The sequence below is a fragment of the Aulonocara stuartgranti genome, assembly GCF_965226115.1.
Source record: "Aulonocara stuartgranti genome assembly, chromosome: 5".
NCBI lineage: Eukaryota > Metazoa > Chordata > Actinopteri > Cichliformes > Cichlidae > Aulonocara > Aulonocara stuartgranti.
In genome coordinates, this window is record NC_138943.1 from 26,242,781 (window position 1) to 26,264,309 (window position 21,529).

General features: G+C 39.1%; 1 protein-coding gene across 2 annotated transcripts in view; it reads left to right on the plus strand.

Moving 5' to 3' along the window:
- Positions 1-21,529, plus strand: part of chchd6b (coiled-coil-helix-coiled-coil-helix domain containing 6b) — a 53,613-nt gene that overhangs the window by 6,368 nt on the left and 25,716 nt on the right. Inside the window, exons 5-6 of one of the 2 annotated variants that reach the window (XM_082533327.1) lie at positions 9,673-9,693; positions 14,222-14,305. In XM_082533327.1, the coding sequence (XP_082389453.1) occupies positions 9,673-9,693; positions 14,222-14,305 (105 nt within the window). The remainder of the gene's footprint in view (positions 1-9,672; positions 9,694-14,221; positions 14,306-21,529) is intronic. The other variant, XM_082533328.1, reaches the window with a different exon arrangement.

Below are 21,529 nucleotides of genomic sequence, written 5' to 3' on the forward strand. Positions count from 1 at the left end.
ACCACGGGTGAATGTTTGTATTCCTGTATATTAAAAGCATTCTTTTATCTGCTGTCTCCAGTGAAGAAATCGTGATAAACAGCAACATGAGTGCTCATACTATTCTAATTCAGATCTGCTTAGCAGAGTTCCAGATGGATCCATTTCAGTGACAATATTATGAAGGAACTAATAAAAACTAAAGGCACTGATATATATGAAGATAATCTTAGGAGAGAAGAACAAATAGACTGAGTGCCAGCTATGAATCTTTTTATAAGAATTTACTGTTGATCAGTCTTTTGAGCTTTTTCTGTCGTTCTTGAAAGTGTTTGTATTATTATAATTCTGCATGTTATAGTGTAGAATTTATATTTGCACTAAAGATGACGACTCGTTTGTGTTCTACAAAACAAGAAGAAGCCCTGCCCCCCCACAAAATTCAAGGGTCAAATATTTATTTATTTTTTTGTCAATTTGCTTCTTGTACAGGACATTCGAGAGAATCAAAATTCTGTTTCTCTTTCACCTTCATATAAAGAAAAAATGAGAAAAGATGAAGCACTCGCCAGGGAATACATAAAAACGAAACCTAAAAAGAATAGTGGTAGTAGTGGAAAATATAAATAAAGGAATAGAATAGCTTGAGAGATGTACAATAATGGTAGTGCAAATGGCCAACAGGAAAGCTGCTTTTGCGAAGCTTTGGTTGAATCTGTTGAACTGTAAAGAATGCTTTTTTTTTTCATGTGGAAATATAGTTGGTAGCACAGTTTTAGCTGAAGTGTGTGCGATAAGAGGTGATGCGCCCGTTTGGTCAGTCCTCCTGTTCTCACACCTCCTCCTTCCTTTTAACACCCTCACCAGATTGTGGGTTATAGATTTAAATCCTGCAGCAGGTAGTTCTGTAAGTCTAAAAATGTAAATGTTGCTGTGAGGCGATGCTTCTAGGAATTTGATGTCTTTAGTCGTTTTGTTTCCTTTTATAGCAACATGCAGCCTGTTTCTCTTTAACATATATTTCTAAGTAATTTCCATTTTCAGTTATAAGTTGATATGCCTGCTATTTGGACGTTTTTCATGGTGACATAATAGGATGTAAGCCAGTAAAGTTTCACTAGATGGCGCTGTTGATGCATGTTTGGTTAGCCGGAGGATTAAAAGAAGGATGAATGTGTGTTCTGCACAGCAACATGTGCTCCTGGGCAACATGTTCTTCCAGCATTTATTCCTCCTCCTCTGTGTCTCATCTTTTTATCTGCCCTGTGTGTGTGTGTGTGTGTGTGTGTGTGTGTGTGTGTGTGACTGATGACTCAGAGTGAAGCATTTGACACTGTCCAGAAAACCGATGATGAAAACCAGGGTGAAAAGCACAGAATTCATTAAAGTCAGACCTGAGATGACAAACACTCAGACCACAGGGTTGATGCCACACATGTTAACAGTATTGCCCAGCTGCTGTGTAGAAACACTCGGAGATGACACTTGACAAGACTGGAAATGTTGTGTTTTGCACTGAATATGCAGCCTTTCAGCTACAAGATGTTCTCACTAACCAGCAGGCCCCCCTGCTGTCTAAGTCTAAAAGACATTTGTCTCATTACTGAGTAGAATTCTCTGCAAAAGATCTCTCTGCTGTTGTTTCAGCACATTGCCACACTTTTATTGATTACTTTAACCTTTATCTTTTAATTAACTGTTTCCATTATCTCTGTGATTACATACACTAAGCGTTAGGATATTATTTATTAACATACTCATTTATATGCTTGCCTGGAATTGTATACCTCCTTGCTGATTTGGCCTGTGGCTACGCTATTCTGTCTGTTCTAATTACTTCAAGTATACGAATCGAGCAACAAGCGTGTGGCTTCAGCTCTAATTCATGGGATACTTTCTCATTAAGGCAAGATAACCTACACCTAATTCAATAGTTTCACATGATTATAGAGCAGATTATCTGATCTTGTAGGTGTACAAGATCAGGTGATCACTGCTTGAGGTTGTACTTTCATTCAGTATTTATCTTTCCACATTTGTTTTTTTTTTTTTTGTTTTGTTTTTTTGGCTGCCTGACTAGAAATCTTTATGGAAACACCAACATTTAATTTAGCCTGACATTTTAGATGCAGTCACATTCAATGTGTTTGCTTTTCTTTGTCTACCACCATTCGTTTTGTCTTGACCCACCCATTATAGTAGCCTGAGAAGTAATTGTGACTGTTACGATGGCTGGTTGTGGTAGAAAATGGCAGCATTAGGCTAAAGATGATCCATAGAGCTCAGAAGTAGAGAAACACAGTTGGGGAAAGACTGTAGTAGCTGAAAGGCAGATAGAAGATAATTTATTATTATAGCCCTTACAAATGAAGACGTCTCGCTATGACTGTCTGACTAGATAGCCAGGCCTGGTTATTGGCCAAAGACACAGAGGCAGGAGGATGACAAGAGAGAGGAGATACTTGATCAATAAAAAGAATGCTTGTGGAAAAGCATGTGTAGATATTGCAGTGGATTGAGAGGACTTTGTACTGAAACTGAGTGGGTTCACCATAAGAGAGGCGTTTGAGTCCAGCAGAATGACGTGCTGTGAAGGTGCACACGGCGTTTTATAGAAGCCGACTGAGGATGAAGTACAAGCGATTCAGACACACACATTCACACACGGCTAAACCACTTGTTATCAGCTAGTGTAATCACAGACTTGACATCTTTTCTGCATGTTAAAGCAGTTAAGCCCTTTGTGCACACTCTCACTCGCTCACACACTCGCACCGTACATCGTCTAAAGCAACAGTAATTGCTGACGAGCAGAGCGCTCACCAGATGAGGAGATTTTGATCGGTGCCGAGCAGCGAGTGAGCGCCTCGCACAAATCCTGTCAGTTCAAAGGACAAATGTGTAGGACTGGAATACCTCTCCACTCTCCAGGAGAGTGGTTGTGATGTAATGAGACGGCTGGACAAGACCTATTATCCACAGGAAAAAAAATAATTCCTCTCAGATAATTGTTCTCATAGGAGGCTATAATGATTAATGTTTGAACACTCAAAGTATGAGTCAAAGGTTTTAAAAATTTTAGGAGTTTTTGCTAATTGTTAAAGTAAAATGTTAGGTTGACTGGGCTGAAGCTTCCACAGAGGAAAAACAAAGGCAGGAGTGCTGACCCTGAATTTGTTTTATGTGAAAGTTTTATTTGATTCTAGCTTTTGTTTTTGCTTCATGTGGAAGTCTCAAGATTACCAAGATATTACTTAAGAAAATTATATTTGCAGCTTTAACGTTTAATACTATTAATAATATTAATGATTTATATGATAAAGAGTAAACATTGAATCTTGGCTCTGTTTACCAGAGAACACATTTTAAAACAGGTAGTAGAACATAGTCTAATTTCAGGAGTCAAAGAAAATGAAATTCAAAATCTATTCTAGTTATTTATTTACTTATTTAGGCAAAACTTATTCTTCATAAGATGAAAAGACTCTTCAAGACAGAATCATTTGGTAAGGTTTTCTTTTGCTTTCTTTTACGATTCCCCAGTTTTCCAACAAAGCCTCTTTCTTTTTAGTTGAATTGCATCATTTTACCTCAATCCCTCCTTTCACTTTTTTCATCTTAGTGTCTTTTTCACTCTCTGTCTCTGTGACAGTCTGTGGTGCAAAGCAGGCTGATGATGAAGTGTTAATTCATTTAACCTCCCCCAGCTATGTGACGACAACACACATTTAATGAGCAAACAGCTAGACTAACCAATTCATGGCTTTTGTGTTTGTAGTACACTGTGTGTGCGTTCTCATGTTTGGTTTCACGTGTCTCTTGTGGCTGCATGCAGCTATGTACTTCATAAACAGATGTCAGGCTGAGGATTTATGCTCATGTATGTAAACATCACCCTGTTTCTTACTAACACCCCCTGCTGTTTGTTTTTGTGTATCAACTATGAATTGTAAATTCAGTCCAGTTGTTATAGAAGATGTAAACTCAATGGCCACATTTGTCAAGTGCAGCTGTTCAACTGCCCATTAATGCAGAGACCTAATCACCCAATCACATGACAGCACATCGATGCTGCAATGCGTCTAAAGTTCAAACCAGTAAGCACTCTTTCTAACCAAGGTATGAAGAAGAGTATCTCTGTTGAACTCTACATGTTTAACATTGGAGCACAATGTCTACAGCTGCTTAAGACCACACCAGGTGCCATTCTAGTCGGCTAAGAACTGAAGCTACAGTTGGCCTGGGTTCACCAGAAGTTGGGCAGTAGAAGATTGTTGCCTGGTCTCATGAGTCTAGATTTGTGCTACAACAGTTGGATTGTATCAACAGTTCCAACTCATCAAAATTGCTGATGAGGTGACGTGGTGTTAAAGCAGGGTTCTACGCAGCTGGTTCAAAAGCTTGACCATGAAATACAGCTTCCCAGGTAGAAAATATTTTTCAGTTTTATTGTGTGACAATATTGCTCAGCTCTGGCCAAGATAGAAGGTTAATTCAGTTCAGGTCAATTCAGTCACCTCAAGGCGCTTTATATTGTAAGCTTGAGTCCCTACAATAATAGAGAAAAACTCCAACAATCAAACCATCGCTCTTTGAGCAAGCACTTGATGAGTGGACATAGTGTAAGTAAAAAAAACAACAACTCCCTTTTAACAGGAAGAAATCTCTGGCAGCACAACGCTCAGGGAGGGGCAGCCATCTGAAGGTGGGAGGTTAATGGAATAGAATTCAACTTTACTGTCATTGCACACGTCACAGGTACAAGGCAACGAAATGCAGTTTGCAGCCATCCAGAAGTGCTTTAGCCATGATATAGATATATTACAAATATATATTAGCAATAATATAGATATGTAAGTATATTACAGAAATGGGTCTATTATGGTATGTAATAATGTACACAGTATGAAGGTATGTTATGAATATGCTATAACTAGAAGTATGTACAGGCTGTAGGAAGTACAGGCTATGAACAGGATATAAATATGAAATAAAAACTATACAGAATATGAGAGATACAGAAATGTGAACTATGCAGGTTATAAACAGTTGTAGAATTAAAAATTATCGTATTGTACAGAATGATCATTTACACAGAATTATACAGTAGTGCAGTTAAGATATGTGAGATATGTGGATAATTTCTACAGAGGCTATATAAAGTGCTAGTGGTTGTGAGTGGTGGTTCAGTCCATGTTATTATTGTGTGTATGAGGGTACAGGTGTGTGTGTGTGTGTGTGTGTGGGTGTGTGTGTGTGTGTGTGTGTGGGTGTTTGTGTGTTTGTATCTCCTAACTAAGTGCCTTTGGTTACTGTTAAAATAAATGTAAAGCTACCTTTGTGCTTGACTTATGTTGTGTTATTGCAAATAATGTGTCACTGTTGCGCTATAATCCCTTAAAGATAACTATGAGTTTGCTATATTCAAATGGCCACAAAGAAGTAAGGCAGTTCTGAGGGTGAAAGGGGCTCTGACCCAGTACGCCCAAGGTGTATCTAATGTAGTGTCCAGTTTTTCTGTTATTCGATTAAAAAAAAAAGACTTGATTTATGACAGAATCATAGTATGGTAGCCAATTACTGTTTTAGGAAGCAAACTTTGTAAAATTAAGATATTTCTGGAGAACTGATGTGAATGTATGTTTGGGATATTAGTTGTGACTGTGACATGGATGTAATACTCCAACCTGCAGCTGTGAATACAGTGTCAATGAGTTTTTTTATAAAACAATGGATGAAAATGTTTGACACGCATCACACACTGCCTCTGGCTTCTGTTACTCATTGTTTGATGTATCTGCCCTTATTCATTGGAGAGGGCAAGTAATGGTGCACGATGCCCCTGCTGCTCCCTGTAAATAAAAATTAACCCAGTTATAAATTGTTTGGTTCACATTTTGAATTAGTGGAGTTTTATTTAAATAAAAGGGGGGAAACGATTAAAAAAAGTGATAAATAATTAAAATTGTCAGTGACTTGTACAGATTGTAACGTATGTCTTTTTAAAAGTGATGGACATGTGTAAGCTCAAGTTCATACAAATGCTCTTCATCAGTACCAGTAGATTTTTAGTGAAGATGGCAACAACCAAACGAGAGGTGGGGTGACAGCACTTAGCTTTACCCATGGTGTTTATTATTGGCACAAGTGATGAATGTGCTTACTTCATTTGAGATGGCAGGAAGAAAGCTGTCACTGAATTAGCCCTTATTTTCTCCTCTCTGTCTGTGTTGGTGCCGTTCTCTCTTCCTCTCCACCTCTTTCTCCCTAATTAAAAAGCCAAATCAGGAGTTAAACTGCATAAACTGTGTCTGCCAGTGACATTCTCCAGCCTAATCCTCATTTTAGCCCTCTTTCCTCATCTTCTCTCTCGCCTCTCCTGACTGCGAGTATAAAACCACGGCAAAATCTTTTCTCCCCAAACACAGATTTATTCAAATGTACCATTTGCATAATTCAGTATTTACATAATTGATTTTCAAGGAAGCATTTCTCACCATGTGAGGTGGCTTTGCAGACCAAAAGGTCTCATTTTGACACGCATGTGCACGCACGTTCTTAGTGAAGTGTCACATTCTCTGCCACTGTTATTCAGTTTTTAACTCCCACAGAGAGACAGACGTGTGTACACACACACACACACACACACACACACACACACACACACACACACACACACACACACACACACACAGTGTTGCTCTAACATTTCAAGTCTAAATGAAGCATCTGTTGACCCTCATGATACACCCAGCAAACACAATTCAGCTCAGCATAGATTAATCAAATCTATTGAGATCCATTAAATTGGTGTGGTTGTGTGGAGGGGGTGTCATTATTTTGCTTCCTTGCACTGCAACTTCTCCCTAGAAGTCAGTGTCCTGGAAAAACGACCAAGAGCACAACATGCAAACCCCAAGAGGTGTAAAAGCAAAAACACCCTGCATAAATCTCTACAACTGTACAAATTTTACTTCTCTAAGGGTAATGTTAGTAGAAGGACTCAAACAAAAATGAACACTGCTTTCCAAAAAAACATTTGAGTGTGTCTGTAGTTTGCCACAGACCTGGATGTTCCACAAAACTTCCTGACCACTTTGTTCTTTGCCCACATGAGACAAAAATGCATAATCCTATGTTTGGAGGATAAAAGGCAATGCAGACCAACTCCAGAATCTCATCCCATTTGTGAAGGATGCTGTATGAAGCATCACAGTTTGGGGCTGCTTTGCTAACTCAGGTTCTGGATGCCGTTCAATTATTGAAGGAGTGAATTTAAAAAGGGTTTAAAGAAATTTCACATTAGACTGTTAGGGCTGTCAACTCAAACCACATGAAAGATGGATAAAAACTTGTAGATTCACTATCTACAAAATACATTGATGAAATATGAAAATTCAGATTTTGGAATGGCAAGGTCAGATACTGTGGGATGACCAGAAGATGGCTGTTCAACTGAGACATGGAAGTAAGACTGAAGGAGGACTTTAGGGAGGAATGATCCAAATGTTTGTTCTGTAAGACTCAAAAGTACCAAAAAGCATCTAGTAAAATCAATGCAGCTGAAGAAGCAAATAACAAAAAAAAAATTCAAGTTTTTTCCAGAATTGGAAATGTCTGAAACAGTTTGATCAGACTTTAAATGAACCCTACCACTCCCCGCCATAAACTCCCTGTGATATCTGATTGCACACGTCTGAGAACAGCGCGGGTAATTGTCTGGAGAATTCACAGTGAGGAAGTGAACGTCACGTGTCCTGCCTCCTGCACAGACACTAACTTTGCCTTAGCCAAACGATTCAGTAGTAAGAAGAGCAACTTTAAAATTTGTTAAAGTTTAAATTTGAAATGTTGTTGGTACAGTTACCTGCAGTCTAATAATTAAGGAATATTCCTAAACTGTTGGCCTGATCTACATACAAACATAATCTGATCTGCAGACGGTTATAAACCAGCTGTATGTGTTTCTGTTAACTGAGGGATCACAGTGAATTCTATATGTATTGGCTTGATCTAGGTTCCCTGGGAATTAACCTTAGTCTAATTGGAATTCTTCTTTGGCTGTGTTATTGCTAGCTCAGTGGATTCAGACTCTTAATGTTCACATTGAGGCTGCTAACTGCTGGTCATCAGGGAGCTCGGAGCTGGAAAACAATGAGTGGATGCGTCTGAAATGCTATGTGGGCTATGGCCCATGAACTGCACCAAACTGCTTGGGTGTGAGTTTGTCTGCATTTGTATCACAACAAGCCCCTTCACCTATCTTCTAAGTCTTTCATCTATGGAAATGGGACCGCCACACTCCTGTGAGCACTGCTGGGGTCTACATACACACAGCACAAACACAGTCACATTCAGACACATACTTGGTTTAGGGCCAGCCATTGAAGAGCAGGGAGGTTAAACAGCTGGCATCGGCTGTATCCGTTACACGGATTACCCAACACACACATGCATTCTGCCGCAAATGGCTTTGTGAGTTCACCTCATTTAACTGAATGGTGTCTTTATGAGGCATAGCAACATTCGAGCCACCTACTGCTCTAGTCTGGCCCTTTCTGTCCCGTGTCTAATGCCAGACTGGCGGTACTTGGTAGCACTTCAAATTCCTTAACAGAATGTTTTTGATTTGGTGATATTCAAGAATATGCCGTATTATAAGATTTTATTATGGTAGTAAAGACTCGTATTGAGGCTTATAAATGATCATATAAATACAGCTGGTGAACAGCTAGTCTTGGCTGGCCTACTAAGAGGTTTTAAAGCAAACAGTAATCATACACATGTATAATTGCAATTGAACTGTTATTGTTAAAACTAAAAGTTGAGGCTTAAACTAACAGTAAATAATCTGTAGTTTTTTTTTGGGTTTTTTTTGTTTTGTTTTTTGTTGTTGTTGTTGTTGTGGGTTTTTTGTTTTTTTTTGTGTGTGTGTGTTTTTTTTTTTTTTTTGTTTTTTTTTTTAAAGCCAGAGAGACTTCTCAGTCTCTGAAGAAGTCACTTACCTGGATTATTGAGCATAAGAACAGGATATACACATGGTCCATTTTTGCATACTTTGTCTACCAACTCTATGTTGTGGTTTCTACTTTTTTACACTCTTTTAAAAGTGTAAAGATAATCTCTTCTCTCTCAACTGAAGAAAAAAATCAAGGCACATCATGAGATACAAGGCAGTGAAGTGAAACAGGGCATATAGGTGGTCAGGACAGGGTAGTGAGGACCGTGAGACTTGTTTCGATCCAAAAACATGTATGAAGATTTTGACACTTGTGATATAAAGTTACTTGGTTAGAGAGTCCATGTTGCAATATACTGGATGTATTATGAGTGCTATGAGTAAATGAAATGTGCCATATAAATAAACTTGCCATCGTTTGAAGGCTAGAATGACATCTCGGGTGACATTTTATATCTGGCAAATTAAGTTTAAATCTTAACCACTTGCTCTGCAGTGTGATGTATTAACCTTGTTCTGTCCTTGATCCTTTTCATTTCTTTCTTCTCTTGCTTTTTGCTACTTTCATTCGCCCCCTTTCTTTATATATCTCTACCTCACCTTCCTTCACTCTCATAATATACTTGTTGGTTGTTTGCTCTTCCTCTTTGTCTCTTTAACCATCTACTCCAACCCCGTGCCTTTCTTATATCCTCTACTGTCTAACTAACTCCTGCTCCTTCTCTCCCTCCCAGCCTGCAGATTTGGATGCCTGGGTAAGCAACACCACCATCGCTAGTGCCTGCTTCTTTTCTCTTTTTTTTTTTTTTTTAAAATCACGTTGTTTTTTTTCTTGCTCTTCCCTTCTTGCTCTCTCTCCTCTCACTCTCTCTCCTCTATTCAAATGTCATGTTTTCATTGTGCATTAAAGCGAAGCTGTGAGTATGCTGCCGCCACCATTCCACACAACAACACTTTGGGAGGTATTCAGCTAGAAAATTACACATCATCTGTGCTGCTGGCAGAGGTGATTTTACTCACAAACACATATATACACTCACATCCCTTAAGCGTCAGTGTAGAAAGGGAAAGCTCTGTGAGCACAGTATAGGGATTTACAGATGTGTTCCTTGGGAATACATGCGACTGTTAAGTTAGGATGAGATTAGATTGGATTACAATAAATGTGATGTCACTCAGCGTAAGAGTGTGCGTCTGCATGGTTGTACCCACCATATCAGCAAAAAGCAGGGAAGATCAGTAGATCAGTCAGGGAAGATGTTGTTGTTCCATCTGATCTATATCGCTCTCGCTAATGCACAACTCAGTACAGTAATCAGTCATCATTACACCATCACTCTGTGTGTGTGTGTGTGTGTGTGTGTGTGTGTGTGTGTGTGTGTGTGTGTGTGTGTGTAATACAGTCTTTCTGTTTCAGTTCTCTATAAATCCAGGGCCCATGGTTGCCTTTTGCTGCGGCACCCGCAGCCACTTACATTGTGTTCATGCACCATGTCGTGTTCATACTGTTGTAGCACTGCTTCACTCATTACCCATATTGGTTAGATATAATTTGCATTCATAAATGCCCTTCATGAACACTAATTGGCATTCATTTTTAAAATGTAGACACACATACCGTACGTTCACCTTTATAGATTACAGGTAGAGAGAATTCAACCATCTCATGCACAGCGTGCTCGTTTAGCTAACTCTTCTAAGGCTGATGCAACTTGACTATCTATATGCAATTAAGATTTTGCAGCTGTTTGGGTTTTTTAACTGCTGCATGATGAAACCTTTAACATATGTATGTAAACACTTGGGTCCTCAACCAGCTGGCAGGGTTTTTGGAGCAACAGTTGAATTTAAGCTCACCTTAGTTTTATTACTGTATAATGCCTGTGTTCTGAATATCATGTTCTCATAGAAAGAGCACCGTACCTTTTTATTGCTAAATGAGTCAGTGACTGTCCAAGCAAAACACTTTCTTGCTTTTATGTTCCAGGCCATGTTTGTTTATTCAATTCACTGTATCTTTCTTTTTCCATTTTAAATGTTGTGATCAGAGGTTCTTAAATTGGCTCAGTGAATAACATCCAGTAATATCACACACTGAGCTCAAGGCATGGCTAAACAACCCTGATCTGTAGTGTGCCTGCGTGACATTTGTGACATTGCTTCCTTACTTGCACAGTCCTTTTTCTTGCTTTTGTCACTTGTCTTTACACCTTTGCTACAGTTAACCACTGTATCTTCTTTTAAGATTATTTGAATCAGTATTTCTTATAAAGAAGTTATTTTCTGTCCTTTTTTTTTGTAATATGAAATAATATCGACTCACTTTAAATTCTCAAGTAGTTAAAAGAAGGTGACTCCATAACAGTTCTCCTTTACAACAAGCATTTTCTTTGCAGCCACCATGCATGGGTATTTCTGACTTAAAGCTGATTTAAAGCTCATTTTCAGTGTATCTTTTTGACGTCTGCCTCCTGTCCTCCTCTGCTTGCATGCTGCTACGTCATGGCCCAAACTATGGGTCTTCCTACAGCCAATCTGCCACCTCGCTGCCTGTCAAAACTTGGCTAAAGCCATTCACCTCATCTTAACGCCAGCGACGCCATGTCAGCCCCTGCCACAGCTGTCCCAGTCTCATGCTACCTGAATAGTTTTGTAAGTTTTGTTACAATGCATGGACATAACCTTAAATAGCTGTTTTGTTGTTAATTGTTGTGTGTTACTTTGTGATGTAGATGTGTATAATCATAGACTTTCATCAAACTATATAAATAAAGTAGTGTATAGATAAGAACACATACATGTTCCTGGAAAAATACATAACTATAAACTTGTGAAGGATACTTAGAAAGTTCTCCTTGTGCTATCTGTGTATCCCCCATATCTAAATGTGTTGTTAAAGGGCAGGTTTCTATGTTTTGTGTGCTCACTAGCAGTGAATAGATGGAGTGCCTTTTGTAGTCTGGCTTGCATTTTCTTGGTAAAAATCTGGAAAGTGTAACTTAAAAAAGTGTTAGTGTTTTTTGCCTGTGGCTCTTTTGCTCCGGCAATTCTACAACTGTGCAATATTATATCAGTATTGAGTTCTATATATTAGATCAGTTATGTACTCAGATTATGATTGCACGGTGGGCAAAACAGTTCCAGTGCAGTTCCAGTGCTAGCGAAACTAGACTCTGCAAGTACTTCCAAATACTGTACTCTGTAGCTACAGTAACAAGTGGCATATATATGTTGTCTGTCTTATTATTTGACGGGATTATTTTGTGATTTAAAAACTATTATTTTGCATGATGGTTACTGTGAGTAACCGTGTATTCCTACTTTGATTTACAGTGGGTGGACTGTGTAGTCAGAGTTGATATTTTGCTGTATTTTTCCAGTTCGGGGTTTTGCTGAAAGTCTTGAGGCTTTTAGCGCTACATTGCAGTCTTTAAATGAGCACACATTCAGTCCTAAATGGGTAAATGGCTTGTATTTGTATAGCGCTTTACTTAGTCCCTAAGGACCCCAAAGCGCTTCACACTACATTCAGTCATCCACCCATTCACACACAAAAATGCACAATACGATCCAAAATTGATGAGCCACACTTTATTTCTTTATTTTTTTCCAAAAAATGGGAAGCTGGTGCAGTGATTAATTGAAATTTGCAGTAATACTTGGAAATACAGTATATGAGTCAAAGAAAAAGGTGTTTTTACATTTTCAACAAGCTTGAAAGTCAATATTTGGTGTGACCACCTTTATTCTTCAAACTGTCTGAACTCTCTTACGCGGCTTTCTTGTCATTTCTTCAAGTAGTCTTTAGGAATAGTTCTTCAGACTTCTTGAAGGACATTCAAAGCTCTTCTTTGGATGTTTGCTGCCTTTTGTTCCATTCTCCCAAGATGTGCCACACTGCTTCACTTATGATTTTTATTATTTTATTGTGGGGCCTTTACCTTACAATATAAAGCACTTTCAGGTGACTCTTGTTGTGAATTGGTCCTATATAAATAGAATTGAATAATGTTGACTTTATGACTTTAGTGCATTGGCAGTGTGTTTGAGCTCATTTTATGCTGAAAATGAAGCAATCGCTAATCAGACACTTTGCAGATCTGAAGATGCTTTTCTGTGTTCAGAATTTGGACGAGATCCCTAACACCACAGGCTGAAATGCATCCCCAAACCATGTCTGTGTTTTACAGACTGCTCTACACACACTCTGTTGGACATCTCCTGACCTCAGCATACACAGTGACAACTATTTGAAACAAAAATCTGGATTCCTCACACTGTCAGACCTGTTGCCACTGATTTTCAGTCTAGTTCTTGTATATTTGGCAAACCTCTCTTTTCTTCCTGTTTTCCATCTTTAAGAATGGCTCCTTGGCAGCCACCTTTCCATTGAGACCATTTCTGATGAGACATCAGTGAGCAGTAGATGGATTAACCAAAGGTCCAAATGCATCACTCAGGACCTGTGTCAGGTCTTTGCTGGATTTTGTTTTCCTGTTTGTTAAGGACATGACTTTCAGATACTGTTCATCTGCTGTAGTTATTTCTTCAGGCCTTCTACTACATTTTGTTGTAGTTGTTGTTTTTCGCTCTGGTTTTGTCTTTTCTTGTCCTTTTTTCCTTTTTTAAGGATGCACCACCCACCATGCAAAAATATGCCAGGTTTTCAGCTCTTTGGGACTCACCTGTTGGTGCAAAAATACTATTTTTATGGCGATCAAGCTGTGTTATCATCAGTATCTTTCATAGATTCAACTGGAACATTCTGCTAGTAACAAAGTGCCTAAAGATATAATTTAAAATTGGTTCTTTGCTGAGTTGTCTGTCATGTGTTGGCACAACTCTAGTTTTTCTTTTTAAGTTGGGTACCTTTTCACACTTGAATGATTCATAGATTACTGTTAAGTGACAAACAAGTCAGGTACAAGGACTGGACTGAAACTCAGTGAAAAAGAAGCCAATGTCCAAAGAAGAAATCTAAAAAGACTTTCAGAAACTTGGAGACCTGAGACCATTTAAAAATGACAAAGTCTGGCAACTTGGAAGCAAAACCTAAAGAAAGGTGCGTCTTGAATCATTTGCACACTATATGAAACCGGATCCCAAGACTACAATATTGATGTGACACAATAAACACTGACCAGTACCATCCAAGAATTTACACATGTATGTCATAAAACAAAGTGCTATGTCATTGACAGCTGGTCTTCACATGTCATTTAAAAAGTGGTATACTACTTATTCTTATTCTTTTTCCCTTTCCTTTCTCCCTCTCTCTTGCAGGCCCGAAACCTGGAGATGAAAGAAAGGGAGCTTGCTACTATATCTAGCTTCTATAGGGAGCAATTGGAAATACTGGAGAAAAAGGTAAAAGCCATGTCCTTATCTCATAAACATGACTGCTATTGCATATCAATATTGGCAACACTAACATTAGTATACTGTTTAAAACAAGAAGCCAAAACTCACCTGAATGGCTTTTCCATTTGTCCACTGGTTCCCTTGTTTTTCTGCTTTGTTTCTCCCCTCTGGAGAGGTTCCCTGATGGGTTTGTTAGAAAGATACAAGAATTTACATTTTTTAGATGTATAACAGCCGATCTCACTAATGAGATGAAAAACATCCTGTAGACTTGGAATGAAAAGACAACTTCACATATAAGGAATATCAAAACAAATCCTTAAGTGAGATACAGTATTACTCACTCTCCATAGAGATTAACATCTTGGTGGAATACAAGACACTGTTTCCTGTCTTGGAAATGCCAAGCCCACGTACCAGTGTCGGAATATGAATGTAAATGAATTAAAAGTTTCAGCAGGCAGATAAGAGGCGTGACTTTCTGTTGATGTGCCTGCACTCAAGAGGTTCCTCAGATAGCTGGAGTTGCCTAATGCAATGCACTGTGCTTTTCTGTTTTCTCATCACTGTATACCTTTGTTTTGTTTTTTAGTGCTTTAAAGGAATTGTGTGTTGTTTTCCCTCTACCTAATTTGCTTTTGATATTGTGCACAGTAAAAATCACTGCAATGGTGGTTTGATAAAGCTTTCTTTCAAAGTACCCAGTAAACTTTGTGAGGAGTAAGGCTGCACTGGCGTAGGATTTTGGTTGATACTCTAAAGCATATGCAGATGCTGCAAGGACTGAAAGTAAATTTAGAAAGAACAATTCCAAATTAACACCGATGATAAAGTATAATGAAAAATTATGAATAATTAAATGTAAAGGAAACAGGGTTTGAATGGATGAGTGAATTTCTTTTCTGTTCATTATCTTTGTCATGTTTAATTTGACTGCTCATTTTAAACATGACAAAAGTTTTAAATAATCTCATGTGAGCCAAAAGGTCAGGCTGCTGTAAACGTTGGCTTCCATCAGTGTTTTCAACTCTTGGATCTGTTTGATGCCAAAAAGAGAGATTTCCCTGGCCGTCTCTTGGCTGTGGGCAAAGCAACCTCACCCACATGTTCTGTCTGACTCAACAATTTGCTCTGCACAGGAAATGTATAATCAAACGTAGACGAATAGCAAACGTTTGATCATAAAGCAAGCTAGGGGGCGGCTCTGGCACAGAGGGTTGAGTGGGTCATCTACTAATTGGACAGTCAGTAGTTTGAGCCCCGAATCCCCCAGTCTGCATGTCAAAGTATCCTTGGGCAAGATGCATCCATCAGAGTGCGTCTAAATGTTGGGCAAAAGGCCTTAGGCATAGGAAAAAGCATTTTTATTAGTGGGTGCGTGGATGGGTAAATGAAGCTTTGTAGGAGTGCTCAGAATAAAAAAATTCCAATATTGTTTAAGCAATCATAAAAATCAAAGCAAAATATTGAATTTGCTTTATTTGTATTGTAGTTGTAAACATTTAAAGTAAGAGTCCCTATAAATAAAATGTGCAGTGAGATAATAGTCAGTCAATGTTATAGCACATTTCCCATATGTGCACTTATTAACAGGGACATAAATAGACATAGTTTCATGCAGCTTACGATTGAAAGATTAAGTCCACCATTATGTTCCACATTAAGCAAGTGATTAGTGTTAACTTTGCTATTGATGTTTTTGCTGTCCACTTCCATTTTCCAGATCTTATATCAGCTCCGACATCTAATTGAGGGACGGCTAATTCCAATAAAGAAGAGCAAAGCTTTTTTTCTTTGTCTACAGCTTGTTTACAAAAGCTCTTTGTCAGAAAACGATGACGTAAATACCCACAAGCACCTGCTTCCGCCTGGAGGCAATGAGGAGAACTCATAGAAAGTTGGCCTCAAAGAAACAGTAGCTAAATCAGCTTTTTTCAGACAGTTCATGAACTAAGGCCCAGTATAAGATAAGGGTTTTTCTGAAATGTGAATACTATAGTGTTACCATAGTAGACTAAAAAAGAAAGATGGAACTGGAAATTAGTCCAATAAACTTTAAGGTTACATTGACATAACCTGATAGCAAAATACACAATGGAAATACACAAGGAAATGAAAAGGTATCCGGTAGATGCAAATAACCTTACTCCAGTTTCCCTTCCCTTCATCAGTCCCGTTTCCCTCCTTAAATCCCAGCTTTCCCTCAGGTATTTGGTAGACACTCCTGGGGTCTTGACTCCCTTTCTGCGCCTCTACTCAGTCTCTCCCTCCCTGTAGCAAGACCCATCAGGCAGAGGGTTACTTTATCTACTCCCTAACACTCGCCTCCTTTAGGCCTGTGAGAAAACCTTTTACATAGGCAAGTTAAATGGGAGGGCCCCTGCACTCCGTGCAGCAAGCAACACGCGGTGCAATACTTGACGGAAGAGACTGATTGGCAGAAGAGTGCAGGATGGTCTATCTTTCTCCGCTTGCTGCTGCAGTCCCGTTTTCTATCTTTTTTTATTTCGCCCCTCACTTGCACACAGCTGACCTGCATTTGAATGAGGAAGCTAAAAAGCAGGGTACTGAGAGGGAGAGATAAAGAGGCTATATGGACTGTGCATTAAACAGACAGTCTATCCTGAGCCGGCATCCACCCTCCTCCTCCTTTTTCTTCATTTTCCAGTCTAGCACTCCATTCATCCAGTTCTCCTTTCAAGCTTCCTCTCCATTTCCTTTGCTATCTTTTTTCTTTTCACTCGCTCATACCTGGTGCAAATTCCAGTGGGGCTGAAATAAATGGCCACTTAAAAGTTGAATTGTGACTGACACAGGTTATATACATAAATGCAAAGCACAGGCTGAAACAGTAATGTGTCTCACTTGTGACACAACTGATTCAATCAAGTCTTTAAATGGCTTTCCATACTTTAGCCTTTGTACATTCTGTGAAGACATGTCAAATGTTAGAACTGAGAAATGTTATCAGTAACAGGATTGGGTATTGTTGCAGCTCAATGTAAAACAGAGAAATTGAAAAGAATCCAGCCTGTTATCGGCACACAGTTCAAAAAGCTATTATCCGCGATTGTATGGAGGTCCATTAGTACGCATGGCATGGGTAACTCGTGCACCCAAGGAGCAATTCTTGAGCTGCTTTCTCTTTTAGCTTGACAGATGCAACAGGCATGATTTCAAATGCAAATTTCAGATTTAAATTTGGCTGATGCACAGCAGACTGACAATCTTCAGACCCGGCTAGGTCTGCAGGGCTTTATTTATTGGTTCATTGTATTATTTATCTCTAATTTTATTTTACATTGCAAATGGAGTTAGCCAAAGGTTGGAAAGGCTGTAAAAAAAATAAAAATAAAATAAAATAAAGGACAATCCACTGGTAATCTGTGTGTGGCGTTCCACTGAATCAACATTTTACTTTGGCTTAGCGTCAGATTTTTCTAACAGGTTAATAATGGTGTATATAACTGTGCGCACACTGTGTGTGTGCCAGTGTGAGAATACACACAAGCAAGCTCTAGTGTCCAGTTTGCCTTAGGGATGAATGATGATAACAGGCTGTAATGTTTGTCTAAGGGCTGCGGAGACTGTTTGAATTCACTCCTGACACGAATGTGAAAACGGTGTGTGCATGTTTGTGTGCAGGAGTTTGTAGATTTGTGGGCTCTGACAGGTTTGCGCGCATGCTGTCATATCAGAAATAATTGTGGACAATCCATTGCACAACTTCCACACATACATGTTGTGTATATACAAAACAACACACAAACGCTGCAACGCCGGCTGAACATACCAGTGCATCTTCTAATTCTGCTCCTTCCCAAATCTCCTTCCCTCCTCCTCTATTTTTTGGATGCCTCCCTAATCTCTCAACAGTGTAGAGGTAGTGTATATCTGTCTTGTGGAAATATACCCTGTGACTCTGTAAACAAGCCTCACTTTAAAATTCACCTCTTTTAATCCCTTCTACCCCCCCTTTTGTCGACTGCTTCCTCAAAAAGAAAATTAATCCTCCTCCGTCCAAGCACGGCGCATGAAACAACCCCTCCCTCGAAATCCTGACATCAGCCCATCTCAGTCCACAGCTCCTGGAGGGTGTTCAGACAAGTGTACGCTCAAGGATCATCTGAACACAACAATTCAAGTAGAAACACAGATTTAGTCACACACCTGCATGTATGCAAGCTAATACACAACCACTAATCCCCTCCGTGAACCTTTCCAGCAACCCCAAAACCTTGCCTTCCCCCACTGAGGGCTGTCATCCCCTCTTTCTGCTTCTCCATATAGGGCTTTTGTCCCCATGGGTGGAAATGACTTGGAAGATCTCAGTGTGTGTATGCCAGTGATAGAGCTACCTCCTCTCTGTAGTCACGAGAGCTGAGCTAGGGCTATTCCTTGGGGTTTGTTCTTGATTAGACACAAAATAACGTGTGTGTGTGTGTGTGTGTGTGTGTGTGTGTGTGTGTGTGTGTATACACAACCACTGAACAGCATCACAGCCCCCCAAAGTTTCTGTTGGATTAGCTGTACCTGCCTAGCTTATTCACATATGTTGATTCTCTTGGTTTTTCCTTTGGTTTGTGTGGAGAAAAACAGACAAGATGTTCAAATGAAGCATGAAAGGCTCCAAATTGGAAAATTCCTGACAATCTCTGAAGAGCACACAGTTTGCAGGGGTAAAATATAGTGTTTCAAAGTATGTTTTACAAGCAGTGACGGCATAACTAGTGAAAAAGTTTGTTTTCATTGCAGGTTTCTGTGATTTTTTATTTTATTTTTTTTATTTATTTTTTTGCATCACTCAGTCACCTATCAACCACTGCCTTACCTCTCTGAAACCTTTTAAGATCGAGCTTTCGTTTAGGATTTGCCAAAAAATGACCCCTTTTGACAGCAAACATTTCGACACAGTCTGTATTTATAAAACAGGCATATTAAAGTCTGCAGTCCCTTTAAGGAAGGTCCTGCTATTGTGCATCTGTTTTATTGAGTTGACTTGGACACTTGATGGAGATGAGCTCTACCAGTGCTGTCCTCACTGTTACAAGTTAAAATGTTTGCTACAAAAAAGGTTCATTGTCAGCAACAAGTTCACTTTACCTTTAAACCATCTACTTGCTGCTTCTCTTTCTGGTGCCCAGCTCTCTTTGTCCTGCATAATCAGAGGCACCCATGGGTTTAAGCCCCTGTGGAGACATCATTTTTTTTATTTATTTTTTTATCTTGGCTCAAACACTTGATGTCCCACAAGGGAACCATAAACTTTCAAGTTTCAGCTCAGCCTTCCTCGGAGTCTGTCCATTGAGCCCATTGACCTGAGGCTAAGGGCTAAGCCACTAATGGGAGACTAAGTTCTTACCACAATATTCCCAAAGGGTGAACCAAAGTAGTAGCTTCACTCCAGCAAAAAATGAGTCTTTAATGTCCATGAATTCAGGGACTGGTTGCTAGTACTGTCAGATTATGGCATTTATTAGTGATGGTTTATGCTTAGTAGATTAATAAAACATCTGAGCAGAAGTTCAGAGGTCTGAAAATGTCTCTTCTTTCAAAAGTACAGGATGGTGGTATGAAATATGCTTGACTTGAAACCTTTGAGTTGGAGTTATTACTCCCCCATCCCTGTCAAGGTATGGTATTTAAACCTATTCATATACTGGCAAAGGAGAGACATGGCGACAAGAGGAGTCTAATCCTGAGTTCTGTCCTGGATAATCCAATATAGCACAGCTAGGAAGCATAACTGGCAGTCATACACCTGGGGATGTTTGGCATTTTCACATTTTGAGTTATTGTGCAGCCCAAACATAAACTCAGGCAGATAGGGGAGGTAAAGTGTAGCTACATTTACATTAGCATGTTTATGCACCTCTGCATTGTCCACATTTCTGTCTTAGCGACTGTTAGGTGTGTTTGAAAATGTTGTGGTTGGAAAAGGAAATTTATGTGCTGAATTGATTTATTATCATATTTATAATGGATCTTTTTGAATCCCATATAAAAGGTGATTCTTGTCTAAATCTGGTGCCTACAGCTTCACTACTTCATCAAAGTTGGTGCTGATTTGAAATATCCTCCTCCTTACAAGACTTATGACTCCTTTTTTCCATCTTTTCTTTAAAGAACAGGGATGAAGATAATGGAGAAGCAGATTATTACACCGTAGTGAATACTAAAAGATAGGATTAAGGAAAAGATGCCTATGACATTACTTGATTCAGTTCCAACACCAGACATTCAGATCAGAAATTGCATGTCTGCACATCAGCTTGAAATAATGAGATGAGAAAATGACTAGGGGGCACTGGAGGAGTAGAGGACTAGGGATTGTGGGGGAGGTTTGTGTTTGATCCCATCTCTTCTCTACTCCATCACTTCAATTATCTTCCTCTCCTATCACCCAGTCTTTTGGGAATATGGGGAATAATTAAGTAAAAGCCGGAGCACCGCGGTTATTGGTTTAAAATGGCGATTACTGCTCACTGAATGCGTACGAGAGGTTTGGCTACAGAGATTTGCTTTGTGTTTGGGGTATTCTAGACAAACTGTATTTCAGAGGTTTCGACGCAAAGCCTGCCAGGTGATCCTACGTCTTACTGAGATGATGATTTTAAATGTACTCGAGACTTTTTCCCACACAAGCACACACGGGAAAGTTCCTCAACATAACTGATAGAGGTCCATATAAGTATGCAGATATCCAGTCATTTAACAGATTGTATATTAACAGCTGCCTGGTTCGAAGGAATGTGTGTGTCCATTTGAATCCCTGTGAAAACAGAGCAGGAAGATGTGCATAAAACGTGTGTGAAAGGCAACTTGGGGTTGTTTTCTATTAACTTTCTGCTATTTCCTGCTCATTTAGACCACGATGCTGTACAGTTAGCACTGTGACCACTGATTACAAAGGCGTACTCTATGCGACCTGGCTCTAGTTACAAGATCAATTTGTGATGTAACTTTATTTAAATGCCACAGTTTGTCACATGAGAGAAAGAAAAACACGAAGTACTAACAGACTATCAACATTCAGATTTGTAAGCAGGCTGTAAAATTCAAAGGTCACTAATTTAATGAATGTGACATTTTCCAATGTTGTTTTATGCATTTTTCTTATCGTTGCTGGCTTTTAAAGCTTGTACTAAATTGGAAAAGGTAGTTGTAATTGTGGTAAAATTATGTAGATTATAATTCATGGCACTTGATTTGGGGACTTTAATGTAGTCT